The following is a 16,992-nucleotide window of genomic DNA, read 5'->3' as shown; positions in this document are numbered from 1 at the left end:
GCCGAAAATTGAAGTTTATGTTGTCGCTCTACAAATAAATTTCTATGCTCTAATTTTCATAACATAATGTAGGGTTACAGGTTTGCTTAGCATAACAAATTTAGTTCTAGCAACAATGAGTCAGCTGATTTGCAATAATCCTAGACTGAGGCCTTGTACATATTCCACATATCTGTTTGCGACCAACCCCTCTCTGCTATTTCTACATCACCACTGACTATTCAGATTTTTCCTACTGAAGAGGGAGAATTTTTGTGTTTCCTGATTTACTTGGACAACCGGCGATGCAACCATCAGACATGTACATTGCAACACAACTTTTTTCTTTTATCTCTTGTCTCTGGGTCACATCTTAAGTTCCCTGGGCAATCTATGGAACTCCTGCTCCCAGTAACCTAACCCTCAACAACAAATCCAACACTGTTCGGCTTCTGGGGATTCAGAGTCACCAAGAGGCAAACTAACATTTCCCTTTCAACATAGCCAATCATTTCCTAATTATGATTGTCTATGTAAGTATTATGAATAGCACTAATTTAGAGACCACTCCCATCCTCCTTCTGAACACTCCATTTGATTTAATACTATTCTATGCTAAACTGGGATAAACCTTAAATAGATCCCCATAACAAATATTATGCCTACGGAACATTTTACATTCTAAAGCACTGTGACACCAATTTCCCAACTTGTTTCCTTTGCATGTATGTATGTATGTATGTATGTATGTATGTATGTATGTATGTATGTATGTATGTATGTGATAACTGTATATAATCAGCAGTATAGGGATAACACCATCCTGACTTACTCTGTAAGGGTAATCACGTATTAGTGGATAACATGCAAGCAATATTAGATGCATCTCTGTGAAATAGTAGTCCTGTTATTTCAGGTTTCTCCGCAGTTTACATTCTGGCTTCAATGTATTTATACAAACCTTAATTTCAAGTATAAGGACTGTGATATTTTTACCTGTCAAATACGACTAGCCAGTGGACCAGGGATTTCCTATATGCTTAGAGGAACACATTCCCCATAAAAAATAAAATGCTCCTTTTCAACAGGTCTGTTTGCACCAAGAAATAAATGCCTGTTCTGAGAATTCCTAATGATACATCTTTATCTCATCAATATTATACAATGTCTATCCACATATAAATGTGCAGAGGTGTAGTCCACACCTTTACAATTTTTCCAGTGGGGTCCGGAATTTAAACAAACCTACAAATTAGGTATATTTATTGTCTCAAAACTTGAAGTGGCATTGCAAATGAACGTAATGAAGTGGTGTGGCACTTTACCTCAGAAGATCTGTTGAACTATATTCCTCATCAAAATTTTCAAAGAATGAATTTACAAAATCTTTCATTAAAAAAGATAAGTTCTCTACACGTCCCTGTAAGTAAAAAAAAATGAGAAACCTACAGTATCATCTCAACTCCAATGAAGAAAAACAACCAAATCATAACGGGAGAAAATTTACTACAGTAGAGGAATATTGGGAGCTACGCCACCCAAAACTATTAACTTTTTCATTAAAAGTAGTGCCGCAGAAGATGTGCGCTAACAGAACAGTGATGACATTTTAAATATACTTAAAAATACATTCTGAATACAGCAGACATTTGGAATTGCTCAGTAAAGAGGGGCGAGACACTAAAGGAGAAGAAACAAAAACACATTGTTTTACCTGTTCTACAAAAAACTTGCAGAGATTATAGAAAATCTGTGCATTCCCAGGATTACTTCTGAACGCAGTGATCCAGACATCTATTCCATTTTCTGTCTGCCCAATCTTGACGTACACAGAACTCATAGCCTCCAGTATGTCACAGTTAGCACTAGAACTCTCCAGCAGCTGCTTACAAAGACTCACCGCTGCAACATGCCTTAACCAAAAACATGCAAGGTATATAAATTTACACAGAAGAAATCCATCTTTCCAATGACTGTACTTCACTAAGTTTTTACCTGTTAAGCATAAGATGGAGTGAGATCATATTTTTATAAAGTGGCAGACAAACTTCTATTCTTTCCTTGGTATGCAAGCCTTCATCCGAACAAGAAAATACAGCAGCTGTTAAATTGGAAGAAATAGGATCACATGTCAATATTAATCTTTTGTAATGTTATGACATGAGAAATGTAAAAGTGAATAAACACTTAAAATATATATACAGGTTGAGTATCCCTTATCCAAAATCCCACATTTTTGGGTCCCCTACTGAGAGAATGACAAATATCGTATATATTTAAAAATATATATATTTAAAGATAATATATGTTATACATATGTCATTATTTCAGTAGGGGACCCAAAAATGTGGGATTTTGAATGAGGGATATTCTCTCTCTCTATAATTATATAGACCATAGGTAGAACTAATGCGGTATTTTGTACCAAATGGTGTGGAGTATTTTACAAATGCTCACTCGATCTTATTTTGTTAGTCATAGAGGAAGTTGGATTGGAGTTGGTTAAAATTCGGGAAGAAATTGCTAAGTTTGAAAAAACCCACCAACAGGCATTGAAATCTGATAAGAAAGATACATGGTGTGAGAAAATCCAGTCACAGGTTGAAGCATTTAGAGATGATTTGGTGACGTTCAAAAGGAAAAAGTTACAGGCTGTGAATCATGATTATGCTACCCATCAGGTTTATAGATGGTTAACTGGTGGCACAGGTAACTTTAGGCGGTTTAGACAGAACAGACCGTTTCGAAATAGAGCTCAGTTGAGTACAGACTCATCTACATCACACTCGGCCTCAGACTCTGACTCCTTGGGTACGAGACCACCAAGTGGTTTTTTAGGGAGAGGTACACAGGTAGCAAAAGTAAAAAACCGATGAGAAGTAGAAGACCCCACCCTAGGAGGAGTGGCTTTAAAGAGTAGCAGGCGAAGGAAGAAGGATTAAACAGTGTATTTAATTTATCTGACCAAGTTCTCACTGTGAGCGAGGTCTCCCTCTTGTCACTTGGTTTATCTTTTGTGCCGACAGCTAGGCATGATGAGTTCAACCTAGCGGTTGATCATTACAAATTTGGACGGAAGCTGAGATTAAGGGAATTTTTTAACGATCAGTGCAGTGCTGAGGGGGCTGAAATGGTTTGTTCATCTATTCTTAAAAAACCAAGTGTGTTTGATCCACCTTCCTCTAGCCCAAGTATACGTACCTTTCTAAGAATGACTGAAAGTGATTTTAGAAACATCCCTGAGAGGAAGTTTGGTAATTTGACGCCTGAACAACGCAGAGCTTTAAAGTCCCTACGGAATAATGAAAAGATTTTAATCAGGCCCGCCGATAAGGGCGGTGCCGTAGTCATTCAAAACTTCTTGGATTACGATGCGGAGGTCAGGCGCCAATTATCCGACTCTGGTACCTATACTAAGTGTGACAACAATCCGATGCCACTTATCAAAAAGAGGGTTGACTCTCTGGTTGATAGATCGGTCGGCCAGGGTTGGTTGATTGAGCAAATTTCTCTCTTCCTGAAGGTGGACTGTCCTGTTTGCCCGATGCTCTATACCCTTCCCAAGGTCCACAAGACCTTAGTTAACCCCCCCGGGCAGGCCGATAATATCAGCCAGGGGGTCCCTTTTATAGCCTTTAGCGACGTTTGTGGACAATTTTCTGCAGGAACTGATTCCATCTATTCCAAGTTATTTGGAAGATACAGGTGACTTTTTAAACAAGATCTCTGAGCTGGGTGATGTTGATGAGGGAGTGTTGCTTGTGACACTTGATGTGTCATCTTTGTACACAATAATTCCACATGATTTAGGCCTTGAGGCAGTTAAAAAACTGCTCATCTCAGTAGGTACGGTATCTGTTCCCATTGAAGGACTCTTAGGAGTTCCTTGAGTTGATCTTGACTAATAACCATTTTATGTATCAGAGTGACTATTACATACAGTGTTCGGGAACAGCTATGGGTTCCAATGTAGCCCCCATATATGCAGGTATTTTCATGCATCAGTCTGAGACAACACACATCTTACCCATATATGGTAGTAAAATTATCTACTATAAACGTTTTATAGACAATATTTTCATGCTGTGGGGTGGCACTGACTCGGAGTTCAACGAAATGTTAGAACAATTAAATTCCTTAGACTCTACAGTACGTTTTACTGGACATGTAAGTGAAAATTCCATTAACTTTCTAGACTTGACAATATTCCGTAAAGGTACTAAGTTGGGTACCACTTTGTTTAGAAAGGAGACCGACCGTAACACGATCTTGCATGCTACGAGTAACCATCCACCCGCACTAAGGTCAAGTCTACCTATCTCGCAGTTCATGCGAGTGCTTAGGAACAATACAGATCCAACAACTGCGGACATACAGATTTTGGAGATGAAGACTCATTTTCTGGAGAGGGGTTATAAAAAAAGTACAATTAATAATTGTTTGGAGAAGGCACGTTTAAAATGTCTAGTACCAAAACCACGCAAGGAGGCACGGATGATATACGTTACACAATTCGGTGGTAAATCAACCAGCATTGGACCCTCATTGAGACGACATTGGCCAATTTTGAATTCTGACCCTAAATTAAAGGGTCTGTTTGAACATCCACCAATGATGGCCTACAGACGTGGCCGAAATTTAAAACAGCTCCTGATGCATCCAGCTAAGCAGGCTGGTAATGGAGAAAGTGGTTGGCTAAACCCGCAGAAGAAGGGCTGCGTGAAATGTTTGGGATGTGTTACATGTCGCTCCATGCTGGTTGGGGACAAGTTCCCACATCCCCGTAGTGGAAAGTTGATCAACATCAGATTTAGGCTACATTGTCGGCTTGATCACGTAATATATATGTTGATCTGCCCATGTGGCCTTCCGTATGTGGGGATGACTACATGTACATTTAGGGAGAGGATGGCTAATCATCGCAGTTCGATCCATCAGGCACTGGTGACGGGACGTACTGATAAGCCAGTTGCTCAGCACTTTTTAACAGCAGGACACCAAGTGGTCTCCCTCAAGTGTCGCATCATAGATTGGGTCCCAGTTCCCAAAAGGGGTGGAGACCGATCACTCCTCCTAAAGAAGTTAGAAGCAAGGTGGATTTACAGACTGGGGTCAGTAGTGCCCAACGGACTCAATTAATCTAATCCATTAAATTTCTTTTTACGTTAAAAGCAATGAAAAATTCCTTCTTTTTCAGATTTTTTTTGTTCTAAGCTGTTAGTTGGACGAACTGACTGACACACACCCTTTAATTAATTAATTTAATTATTTAAATGTATTAATATGTGCATACTCTCGGTTTTGCTTTAAAATTTTTTTTTTGCATATGGACACATAGATGTGATTGTACATATGTCTTTAGGTCTATTTTACTAACACGTTTTCTAGATTTGATGTTGTTTAGGGTCAGCTGGTTTACGGTGGCCGTATAATGGTGGACGTGAATGTTGTTTTCCGTCTACAGCCGCGTTTAGTTATATAGGATATAATGGGCATTGTTTTTAACTGCACGTGATTGGCTCTATTACTAAGGCTAGTGGCGCACATCCACGCTGGGGGATGTTGTTACTATATACAATCTAATCCGGTGACCTGTCTATCTAAGTATCTCCTGGTTTATTAATATATGTATATTGACAGGTGTATTCTTATTTGAGATGAGCCGTGAGCTCTTATTATGTTCCTGCGGATATCCTTCCCGCATGCGTTCCATTGCCCTAGGTTGCACTTCCGCCCGGGTGACGCGTGCGTCCCAACGGGCCGGAAGCGGTGGTCGTTGCTTAGCAACGCATAACCAGGAACTCGCTGCCGTTCCGCTGACGTCAGCTGCTGGCGGAGGTGACGGGCTGTGTTTGTGAGCCCGCCGAGGTCACTGAATGGTACTGTTTTACCTTTTAGATGAATCCTTCTCCATCGTGGATGTGCCCCACTGTCCTTTTCTTTTCTTCCTTTGTTTATTTTTTATTAGTGATTGTTGTATAGGTTGATTACTGGTGTACTCTAAGTCTTATTTCTATGAGGTCATACAATGGGCGGTTTTGGCGCCAATTTCAATTATGAAGAGGTGTATTTATAGAGCCAGTCAGGCATGGCCTAATTTACTGCTGGATGCCTGGGATGATTTGCTGTGTTATCTTATTACCTGATGCTTAGCTGCTTCATATAGCCTCCTGAGGAAGGCCCGGTGAGGGCCGAAAGCGCTTGGGGATTCTATTCAAGTGGACTATGTAACGTATATCATAATAACTGAGAACACTTTTTGCATATTTTGAAAATCTGGAGAGTGCCTCTATTATTGTTATATATATATATATATATATATATACACATATATATATATATATATATATATATATATATATATATATATATATATATACACACACACATAGATACTGGACACTGCCAAACAAATATATTTCCAATCTCTCATCTCTGCTCAAGCCTCTAACCCCAAGCGACTTTTTAATACATTTAAATCACTTCCTGTCCCTCCCTTGCCCAACCCACCAGCCACTCTCTGTGCGCAAGTTCTTGCTTCCTATTTCAAGGACAAGATTGAAAAGATCCGAAATTAAATGGTATGCTCTTTTCCATAGTCCGTGACCTGCTCAATTTCCTGCCTGAACCCTGTAACACCTTCTCTTCATTTGATCCTAAAATGAAGATGAAGTATCTGCACTCTTTTCATCTGCCTACTCCAGGGGTTCTCAAACTCGGTCCTCAGGACCCCTCACAGTGCATGTTTTGCAGGTAATCCAGCAGGTGCACAGGTGTATTAATTACTCCCTGACACATTTTAAAAGGTCCACAGGTGGAGTTAATTTCACTTGTGATTCTGTGAGGATACCTGCAAAACATGCACTGTGTGGGGTCCTGAGGACCGAGTTTGAGAACCTGTGGCCTACTCTACTACCTCTCCCCTTGACTCTATACCCTCACAAATTAGTAAAGCTGTATCTGCTGTGCTCATCCCAACCTTAACTAAAATCTGTAATCTCTCTCTGCCTACTGGTATCTTTCCTTCTCTGTACAAGCATGCAGTGAATCTCTCAGCTCCTATGCCCCTCCAAGCTACTTGAGAGACTTGCCTACACTCGACTCACACACTTTCTTAACCCACACAGCCTACTGGACCCACTTCAGTCAAGATTTCGTGCCCAACACTAAGAGACAGCACTGGCTAAAGTAGTGAATGATTTGGTCACTGCTAAATCTAAAGGCCATTACTCTCTTATTCTCCTTGATCTCTCTGCTGCTTTTGACACTGTTGACCACTCTCTTCTCATACAGACACTACAATCCCTAGGTATTCAGGACACGCCCCTTTCTTGGTTCTCTCCCTATCTAATCGCTCCATCAGGGTCCGTTTCTCTGATTCCACCTCCTCTTCGCTACCTCTCTCAGTTGGGGTACCACAAGGCTCAGTCCTAGGTCCTCTGCTTTTCTCTAGCTATAACACATCTCTTGGCAAACTAATCAACTCTTTCGGATTTCAGTACCATCTGTATGCAGATGACACTCAAATCTACCTATCCTCCGCAGATTTGTCACCTTCTGTATTGGGCCGTGTCACGGAATGCCTTTCTGCCATTTCATCTTGGATGACATCTCGCTACCTCAAAAGTATTTTATATTTAATACGGTAGAATACCGGTAACCAATGGAGGGACTGACAGAGCGGATTTGCAGACTACGAACGTCTAGCGAGGAAGATTGCCTCGCAGCTGCATTCAAAAAGGATTGTAGTGGTGAGAGCCTGTGTTTGGGAAGACCGGTCAAGAGACTGTTAGAATAATCAATGCGGTAGATAATGAGTGCACGGATTAGAGTTTTTGCTGTGTCTTGCGCAAGATATGGTTGTATTCTGGATATGTTTCTTAGATGTATGTAACATGATCTTGAGACAGATTGAATGTGGGGAACAAAGGACAGTTCAGAGTCTAGAATGACACCTAGGCAGCGAGCTTGTGGGGCAGGGATGATTGCTGAGTTCTCAACAGTGATAGAGATATCAGGTTGGTAACTACTATTGCCCGGTGGAAATATAATTAATTCCGTTTTGGAAATATTAAGTTTACTGACATACAAGGCTATTAACCAAACTGCACTAACATACATCTCTTCACTCATCTCAAAATATCTCCCTATCCGACCTCTCCGCTCAGCACAAGATCTGCATCTCTCATCCACACGCATTACTTGTTCACATTCAAAATTACAGGACTTTATCCGGGCTTCACCCACTCTGTGGAATGCCCTCCCACGCACAATAAGACTCACCTCTAGTCTCCAAACCTTTAAACGTTCCCCGAAAACTCACCTCTTCAGACAAGCCTACTTAATTCCAGACCCACCCACATAACCTTCAATGCTTCCCTATCCAATCACATCCTCTCTGTACAGTACACATATCATCACATATCTTGCTTTTCTTTACTCTCACACCCTCCTGACACTTAGCCAACATTGCGGGGTGATCATATCATACAACCCATTAAGAACCTAGCAATCTGGTGGACCATTATGTAATAGGTAGCATCTATCCTGGTGTATCTATGCCTATTTCCCTATAGATTGTAAGCTTGCGAGCAGGGCCTTTCTACCTCTATGTCTGTCTGTTTTTACACAGTTTTGTTCTATTACTGTTCTAATTGTAAAGCGCAACGGAACATGCTGCATACCTTTATGTGTTTGTGTACATTGTTGTATCCTGACGAAAGTTTTTTGATTAAAACTGAAACGTTGATCTATTCAAGGCTTGTTTGCCGTATTATTACTGCTTTATTAAGACCTGTGAGAGCCGCCAGCTTTTCTCCATTTACATATTCCACTTTTAGTGGTAAGGAGGGCACCCAGGCACTTACTGACCTGTTTGACGGAGTGCCAGCCATTACAGAGACATATATATATATATATATATATATATATATATATATATATATATATATATATATATATATATATATATATATATATATATAATAATGGATCTGCTATGTCCACGCCGAATAAATATTATGCTGTATGATGTTCCAGGAACCTCTATTTCAGACCTCTTAACCCTGATATAAGAGCTCTAATACTGCTTTTGAGCAGATTTCTAGTTTTCATTAACTTCTACCATTTTCACATCAAACCATCAGCCAACTACTCACATGGCTATCCCCTTTTTCCGCATGCATAATACATTCTTGACCATCACTCAGGAGTTGAGTGACAGTGCAGTAGCAACGTTAGTTGCTACAGATGATTATTTTGCAACAGGGAGAAGTTGGTAAAACACATCACCATGCCAGACCCCTTATCTTCACTCCGTGCTACAAAGGGATGACTGCTTTTGTGAGACAGGGGAAGTCTGTTCAGGAAGGCCTCTGTGTAACGAGACGGCAGGATCTATTTGCATACATACAATGTTTACAATAAACACAATGACAGGAGCGATTTAATAGCAATGTATAGCCTTCCAAGCCATTGTTTCAGAGTGGATTAGGGGGATCAGTGACCCGCGCATATCTACCATGATTTATTTTGGTTGTTATTATTGACGGACATACACAAGCCAGTCATTTGCAGACTTAATGTCAGTTGTACACCAATGGAGTTCACAGTAGTACCCAGTTACTTAAGTGTAATCTGGAGATCATTACTGCTAAGGAGAGTTCAGAACACTTGGGTCAACGCAAGTGTGGTGAGAGAAGGTGAGGGACATCATATAGCATATAAATAAACATTTAGCTTGCTTGGTATTCCTCCTCCCCAGTAATGTTTAGTATGGAATAGATGTATTTAGGATTAGGTCTTCATCATTCTTAAATGTAGTCAGTGGGGCCTCCGTACCCAGCTTTGTATCTTAATATGTTTGCTATAGAAGCAACAGTCAACTGTTGTCCATAGATCCAAGGTTACAAGAGAGGGTAAAGTTAATGTTATTTCCACTGGGATGCCCTCTTATAAAGGGTCATATCTGCAGACATTGATGGGCAACTTCAGACCGCCAACTATGCCCAAATCGAAGGACCACCAATCAATACCAGGAAAAAGGGGCAACACCTCAATAAGAATGCAGTCCCAAGATGTAGAAAGGTCCATTGCGGGAGACAGCAGCTGAAACAATGGCATGTAGCCAATTCAGAACCGCAGAGACCACAGTTGGCAAATTCTGAGGTTGAATGTCAATATCAGCTGGGTTTAAGGGCCCCGCTGGCTTGACTGATTATTGGAGGGTTCATGAAGAACTAAAAAGTTCAGCAAGTCTTCTGGATATCTCTGTGGGTCTGTATGCCCGCCGAAATCAGGGTAACCATGAAGGTGAACTGCTACCTTACCTGTACCATAAGTCAAACATCAAAGAATTAAGTCTTGATCATATAATCATGGGTGGCCACTGCTAGACCCAGAAAAATGGAGTACATTTAGGTCTTATATGCTATGGTTACATTCACTGGAGTACCACAGTTAATCCTTTCATAAAAGTGCTATTATTGCTGTGGCTGAATATATCCTTATTATGAATACAGGTAAATTCACTACTGGCATACATTTTTTTAATAAACCTAATTATATTATATTACTGGATACTTGCCCAAGCATTTGCTGGTTAACCCTGGTCACATAGCCAGACCTTGCCATGGTATTGTGACAGCAGTACAGATTAAAAGTCTAGAATTTATTATTAGCATGTAGCAAATCAGTCCCACCATATTACTTAGTGCTATAAAGCTAGAATCTTAATCATCCATATTAGCCTATACCCCATTACAATCTCTACATTATAACCATTTAAGATTTTGATGAACCGATGAACTCTACTAGTGATTAAGGAAAAAATACAAATTCAACTTGTAGAAACATCAGAGGTGGGGCACCATTTAAGAAGAAGTCACTATATTTGTATATTGTAGCTACAGTATGTTAGTAGTTAGGATCATTACAAAATACTGCTATAAACCAGTAACAGAATCAAAAAAACAACACACACAAAACAAAACCACTGAGAGCTACGAGGCCCAGCAACAATCCTGCCGTCTACAATACATGTTGCTGCAATACTGTGACCAGTAAATAACAACACAAAGAAGTACACATGCAAATCAGCAACAGTATGACACACCTTCAAATAGAGCAAGCAACATGATAGGATCAGTCGTTACACTTTGGGGACTCAGCCAAGGTATTAGAGACGGCTCCTTGTTAACTACCCTGGAGGGGTTTGAAATTGTTGAGTCATAGAAATCAGGCAGACTACCGAACTCCATGAGGTGAATGTAAGAAAGCCATGCTAAGCAGCGATCCTTGGGAGTAAGGTGATCTGCTATACTCTTCTCAGAAGGAGACCTTAAAGCATTCTGTGAAGCACATTAAAAACAAAAATTAAAGCTAAGTAAAACTTGCTTAACTAAATGCTGTATATACATTGGGTAAAATGTGAAACTCTCCATTCATTCAAAATATTGGCTGTACCATGGTTTTTGGCATGTACACAAAGCAGGGATGTGCGGTGAGCTAAATGGCTCAGGAGGCACTGGCTAACCCCAGAGCCAAATTTACATGCAATATATGAGACAAAGGGTACATCTGGGCATTATACACAGGTGCAGCATTATAAACTCCTGGAAATCTGGTGAGTTTTGATTAGAGATGTGTGGAAAGGATACACAGGTGAGGCACTGCCTCCCGACAGACTTTTTACTCTAGAGTTTGGGCTTTAAAAATTATTATAATAATGCAAAGAAGATATTTCAAACAAATTAGCAGTATTTTTCATATATTTTATTCAGTCAAAACTCTGGTTTAAACATAAGTATGACAGGAAAGACTCTGCCTCACCCCACCACACGTCACTGACACAAAGTCAGTGTCATAAAACAGACCATCATCTATCTTGTAAAAAGATCTTAGCATTTAAATAACTAACTGTTATGGTGAATTACACTTTATCTTTTCTACAGATGGAAGAGCTTATCATTTCACAAAGTGCTGTGAAGTAGCAATGTGTTTGTGTTTCTGCATGCAGCCAATTGAGTAAAGGAGAGAAATAATCTCCATATATTACTTAAAGAAGGTAATCAATTAATCATTCACTTTCAGTTTTAACAGCATGACAAATTCCATTTTGAGAACTACAAAGCACAGAACACTGTTTTAGTTACAAACTATTAGCTGAAGGGACACATGGAAACATAAGAGGAACTGGTTTTCACTTGGATACTAATGGGACAATTACAAAAAATCCCCAACCAACATAAATAAATAACAGGATTTTGGTACTTACCAGGTAACTCCTTTTCTTTGAATCCATAGGGGGCACTGGAGTACTCTTGGATATGGACGGTCGATAGCAGGGAGACACACATTTAAATATTTAAAATGTGTAACCCTCCTCCCCCCTCCATACTCCCAAGTGCCTCAGTGTTTTTTGTGCTGAGACGAACAGGAGTGAAAGAGAGGATGAACCATGGTGAGTTACAACATTATAAAATAACAGACAACTGTAAAGTTGACACCTAACATAACAGACAACTGGAAAGTTGACCAGACAACCGATAATCACCGTAAGCTTCCAACAAGTCGGTGAGAATGTGTTACCATAAGATATACTGAACCTACCACATGACAGGTGAAACTGCTCTGGGTGAGCATGCAGTGCCCCCTATGGATTCAAAGAAAAGGATTTACCTGGTAAGTACCAAAATCCTATTTTCTTTTTCATCCACTAGGGGTCACTGGAGTACTCTTGGGACGTACCAAAGTACGGGAGAGCTGGTTGTCACCTGTAACAATAGACGGCCAAAGCTACATGCTGATGCCGCAAAAATTATTAATCTTGTAAAAGCCCACAAACGTGTGCCGTGACAACTATGTTTACCACTTGCTGTCCATGACGTTCCCACAGAACGCGTGGAATGCTGAAATCAATGCAGGTGGTTGTAAACTAGTATGAAAATAAGCCTGACAATTGGTCAGCTTAATTCATCCATCCAGCCAACATCCGACTGGAATCTGGCCAAACTACGTTGACTGCATTATAAAGACCAAGCAATGTATTCTATGTACTGTGGATATCCGGCTTCATAAATGCGAAGCGCACAAACCAAATTCACAGTAGCTGAACCCTCTGCAAATTTATGTGAAACCTCTGGTTGAATAACGAAATTCTTCCGAAGTTCCGCATTGTAATCATTAAACAGATACAGTGGTTTACATGACAACGCACCTAATTTAGAACACACCTTGCCGAAGGCAAGTCTAGAAGAAAACTGGTGTGTAATTGAGAAACTTAACAGCCCCTTGTTGTAAGAGTTCAAAAAGTGAGGACTACAAAAACCTAAAAGTAGATTGAAATCCCATGAAAATGTAGGTGGTATAAATGGAGGTTAAACTGTAAGGACACCCTGCAGAAACGTATGCGCTGTTGGCAAAAGAGCCAAACGGCGCTGAAAGAAAATAGTCAAAAAGAGGATTTTGGTACTTACCGATAAATCCATTTCTCTGAATCCTCTAGGGGACACTGGAGTTCCTTATACAGTAGGGGTGTGAAGCTTGCAACCGGAGGTGTGGCACAATCTAAAATTAGCATTGTCTGCACAGCCGGTTCCTCCCCCTTCACATCCCTCCTCCCTCAGTTTGGAAAATTTGACCGAGAGAATAGGACATGACACGATAGCACATGGCGAGGAACCAAACCGTACAACATATCAAACAGCATCCAAGAAACTCTTAACTGAAAAACTAACGCTGTTTGTACAAACCTTTTTTTTCTTTTCTTTTTTTCTTAACAGGAAGATTGAACGCAGCAGATTGACAGCACCGAGGCGGGCGTCCAGTGTCCCCTAGAGGATTCAGAGAAATGGATTTATCGGTAAGTACCAAAATCCTCTTTTCTCTTTCATCCACTAGGGGACACTGGAGTCCTATACAGTAGGGGACGTCCCAAACTTATCCCCCAGGGAGGGAGTGCTGTCGGTGACCTGCAAAACTAAACGTCCGAACTTAAGAGTCTCCGGACGTAAAGGTATCAAACTTGTAAAATTTCGCGAACATGTGGGCTGAGGACCACGTCGCCGCTCTGCAAAGTTGAGTAATGAAAGCACCTCTGGCAGCCGCCCCTGAAGCACCCACTGATCGGGTGGTATGAGCACCCGTCTGAACCAAAACCTGTTTTCCACAGGAAATATAAGCTTGCCGAATGGCAAGTCTAATCCATCTAGACAAAGACTGCTTAGATGCTGGCCAACCCTTCATTGGCCCATCCTTAAGACAAACAAAAAGTCAAACCTTCTGAAAGACGACGTAACCTGTACGTATACCCGTAAAGCTCGGACAACATCCAAGTACACGTCCCCATCTGCCAGATCCTGAAAAGATGGTACCACAATTGTCTGGTTTACGTGAAACCCCGAAAACAACCTTCGGAAGGAAATCTGCTCTTGTACGGAGTTCCGCCCTATTCTCATGAAAAATTAAAAAGGGACTCTTACACGATAAGGCTCCCAACCCAGTAACCCGCCTGGCCGAAGCCAAGGCAAGCATTAATGTGACCGTCCAAGAGAGATATTTCAGTTATGTTCTTACTAACGGCCCAAAAGTTGGGATCACAAAAATTCCAACCACAAATTTACGTCCCAAGGCGCAGTGGAAGGACGAAAAAGGGGTTTGGTCCTCCGAACCCCCTGTAAAAAGGATTGAACCTCTGGCAAGGATGCTAACCGCCTTTGAAATTGGATGGAGAGAACCGAAACTTGAGCCTTCAGAGAGCCCAGCCTCAGTCATACCGCCAGACCGGCAGAAAGGAAAAATAGAAGTCTGGATAAGTGGAAGTCCGTCGAATTCCACCAACGTTCCTGACACCAGTCCATGCTTTCCATAGCCACGCCGTTAAATGCAGCCTGTTCAGGGCTGTTGGAACGGTCCCTGAGATCGCAGGTCCTCTCTCTGACGTAACCATCAAGGATCTCCCGCTAGTAACCCTCGCAGGCCTGAGTACCAACTCCTGCGGGGCCAATCTGGTGCGGTTAGAACCGCCTACACTCGCTTGTTTTAAAAACCTTTTTTTTTAGAAACCTGGGTATGAGTTGGAAAGGTGGAAAAATGTAAACCTTCCTGTAACACCAAGGAAGCGTTAATGCATCCACGCCATCTGCTGCTGGATCTCTTGTCCTGGACACATATCTGGACAGCTGATTGTATTGCCGAGACGCCATTAGGTCGACTTGAGGTAGATCCCATCTCCTCACCACCATGTAAAAAATCCGTGAATTTAGGCACCACTCTCCCGGATGCATGTCCTGGTGACTGAGATAATCTGCTTCCTAGTTCTCCACACTTGGAATGAACACTGGCGAGAGGATGATGTTTCGCCCTTCAGCCCACAACAAGATCTGTGTGGCTTCCTTTAACGCCACCCTGCACCTTGTTCCTCCTTGACGGTTTATGTACGCTGTCATCGTGACATTGTCCGACTGCATCTTTATGTGTTAATCCATGACTAGGTCTTCGGCTAAGAAAAGTGCATTGTAAACTGCTCTTAGTTCGAGAATGTTTATGGGTAGGCCGCTCTCCAGTAGCGTTCCTCCAATCCCAAATGCCGAATCTCTTGCTTGCTGCGAGATTCCTGTGCAACGAACACCAAGGTAAGGAGGTTCGTATGCACGGTGGAAGTTGTATTCTTCGATGTAGAAGCCAGTGTGACCCTGCTCCCTGAGCAATGAGGTTCATATGTAATGGTCGGGAATGAAGTCTGCCGTACTGGAGAGCTTCGACAGACGTCACCATGATGCCGAGAAGTTGCACACAGAGGTGTAGAGAAACCGCTTGTGACCTCAGTACCTGAGCCACTAACCTCTGTAGGTCCTGGACCTTGTTCTTTGGTAGGAATACGCTCAATTGTACTGTGTCCAAGATGAGACCGAGGAATTGAATCCGTTGAGTAGGCATGAGATTGGATTTCTGGAAATTCACATTCCACCTAATGTTGAATGAGAAATTGATGAGATGTCTGAACATCCTTGATCAACTGTTGTATCGTATATCGTCTAGATAAGGTCTAATCGTGACCCTCAATAGTCTAGATTCTGCAACCATGAGTGCCATGATCTTCGTAAAGATTCTTGGGGCCGAAGACAGACTGCACGGCAAGGACCTGAATTGGTAGTGATCCGTCACCAGTGCAAACCTTATGTAAGCCTGGTGAGGGGCCCAGATTGGGATATGCAGATATGCATCCATGGATACCCTGAACTCGCCTTGTTCTATGCAATGACCGACTGAATTGGTTCCATCTTGAATCTGGAGACCCTTAGAAACCGGTTTAAAACTTTTAAATAAATAGAGTATCGGCCTGACCGTCCCGTCTGGCTTTGGCACGACAAAAAGATTGGAATAGAGACCCGTTCCTCTCAGAGGCGGGAACCGGAATAATGACCTCTGACTTTAGCAATTTTTGAATTGCTGGCAGTAGTGCTTTTGCTCTCTGAGGGCACCGAGGAAATCCCATTGTAAAAACACTGACTGTGAGGCCTCTGTGGAAAATCAAGTTTGTACCCCTGGGAGATTAGGTCGTTTATCCAAGGTTCTGGTGCGGTGTCGGCCCAGATGACCCGAAAACCTTCCAGACGTGCTCCACCAAGGGGGATCCCAGGTGCGCCGGGAGACCGTCCTGCCACGGTCTTGTCAGCAGGTTTATCCCGCTTTCTGGCTGCTACCTGTGAGCAGCCTCTACCTCTGTCGCCACGTACTTGTATACCGAAACCGCTTCCTCGGGCTAGCAGGGACGGCAATCTAAATGAATGAAACGCTGGTTCTGAATAACCTCTCCTAACCTGTGTAGTGGCTCTTGTATAAGGAGTAGGTAGAAAAGAGGACTTCCCTGCTGTAGCTTGCGAAATCCACTTGTCCAACTGTGGACCAAAAAGCCTCTCACCCCCAAAGGGGATGGCTTCTAACGCCCTCTTGGTGTCAGAGTCTCCTCGCCATTCTCTGTCCGTCTAGCCGATCCGGCTGATGCAGATATGC

At 41.9% G+C, this 16,992-nt stretch overlaps 1 protein-coding gene across 2 annotated transcripts in view; it reads right to left on the bottom strand.

The window, feature by feature from the left end:
* The window catches only part of ZFC3H1 (zinc finger C3H1-type containing), a 265,037-nt gene that overhangs the window by 38,073 nt on the left and 209,972 nt on the right, over positions 1-16,992 (bottom strand). For both annotated transcript variants that reach the window (XM_063927461.1, XM_063927460.1), the window contains 4 exons: positions 11,093-11,327; positions 1,975-2,080; positions 1,694-1,892; positions 1,305-1,399 (listed from right to left, as the gene is read on the bottom strand). In XM_063927461.1, the coding sequence (XP_063783531.1) occupies positions 1,305-1,399; positions 1,694-1,892; positions 1,975-2,080; positions 11,093-11,327 (635 nt within the window). The remainder of the gene's footprint in view (positions 1-1,304; positions 1,400-1,693; positions 1,893-1,974; positions 2,081-11,092; positions 11,328-16,992) is intronic.

This window comes from Pseudophryne corroboree, chromosome 6 (assembly GCF_028390025.1).
Source record: "Pseudophryne corroboree isolate aPseCor3 chromosome 6, aPseCor3.hap2, whole genome shotgun sequence".
Classification (NCBI taxonomy): domain Eukaryota; kingdom Metazoa; phylum Chordata; class Amphibia; order Anura; family Myobatrachidae; genus Pseudophryne; species Pseudophryne corroboree.
The sequence above is the reverse complement of the archived record's forward strand: the minus strand, read 5'-3'. Positions and strand labels throughout refer to the sequence as shown.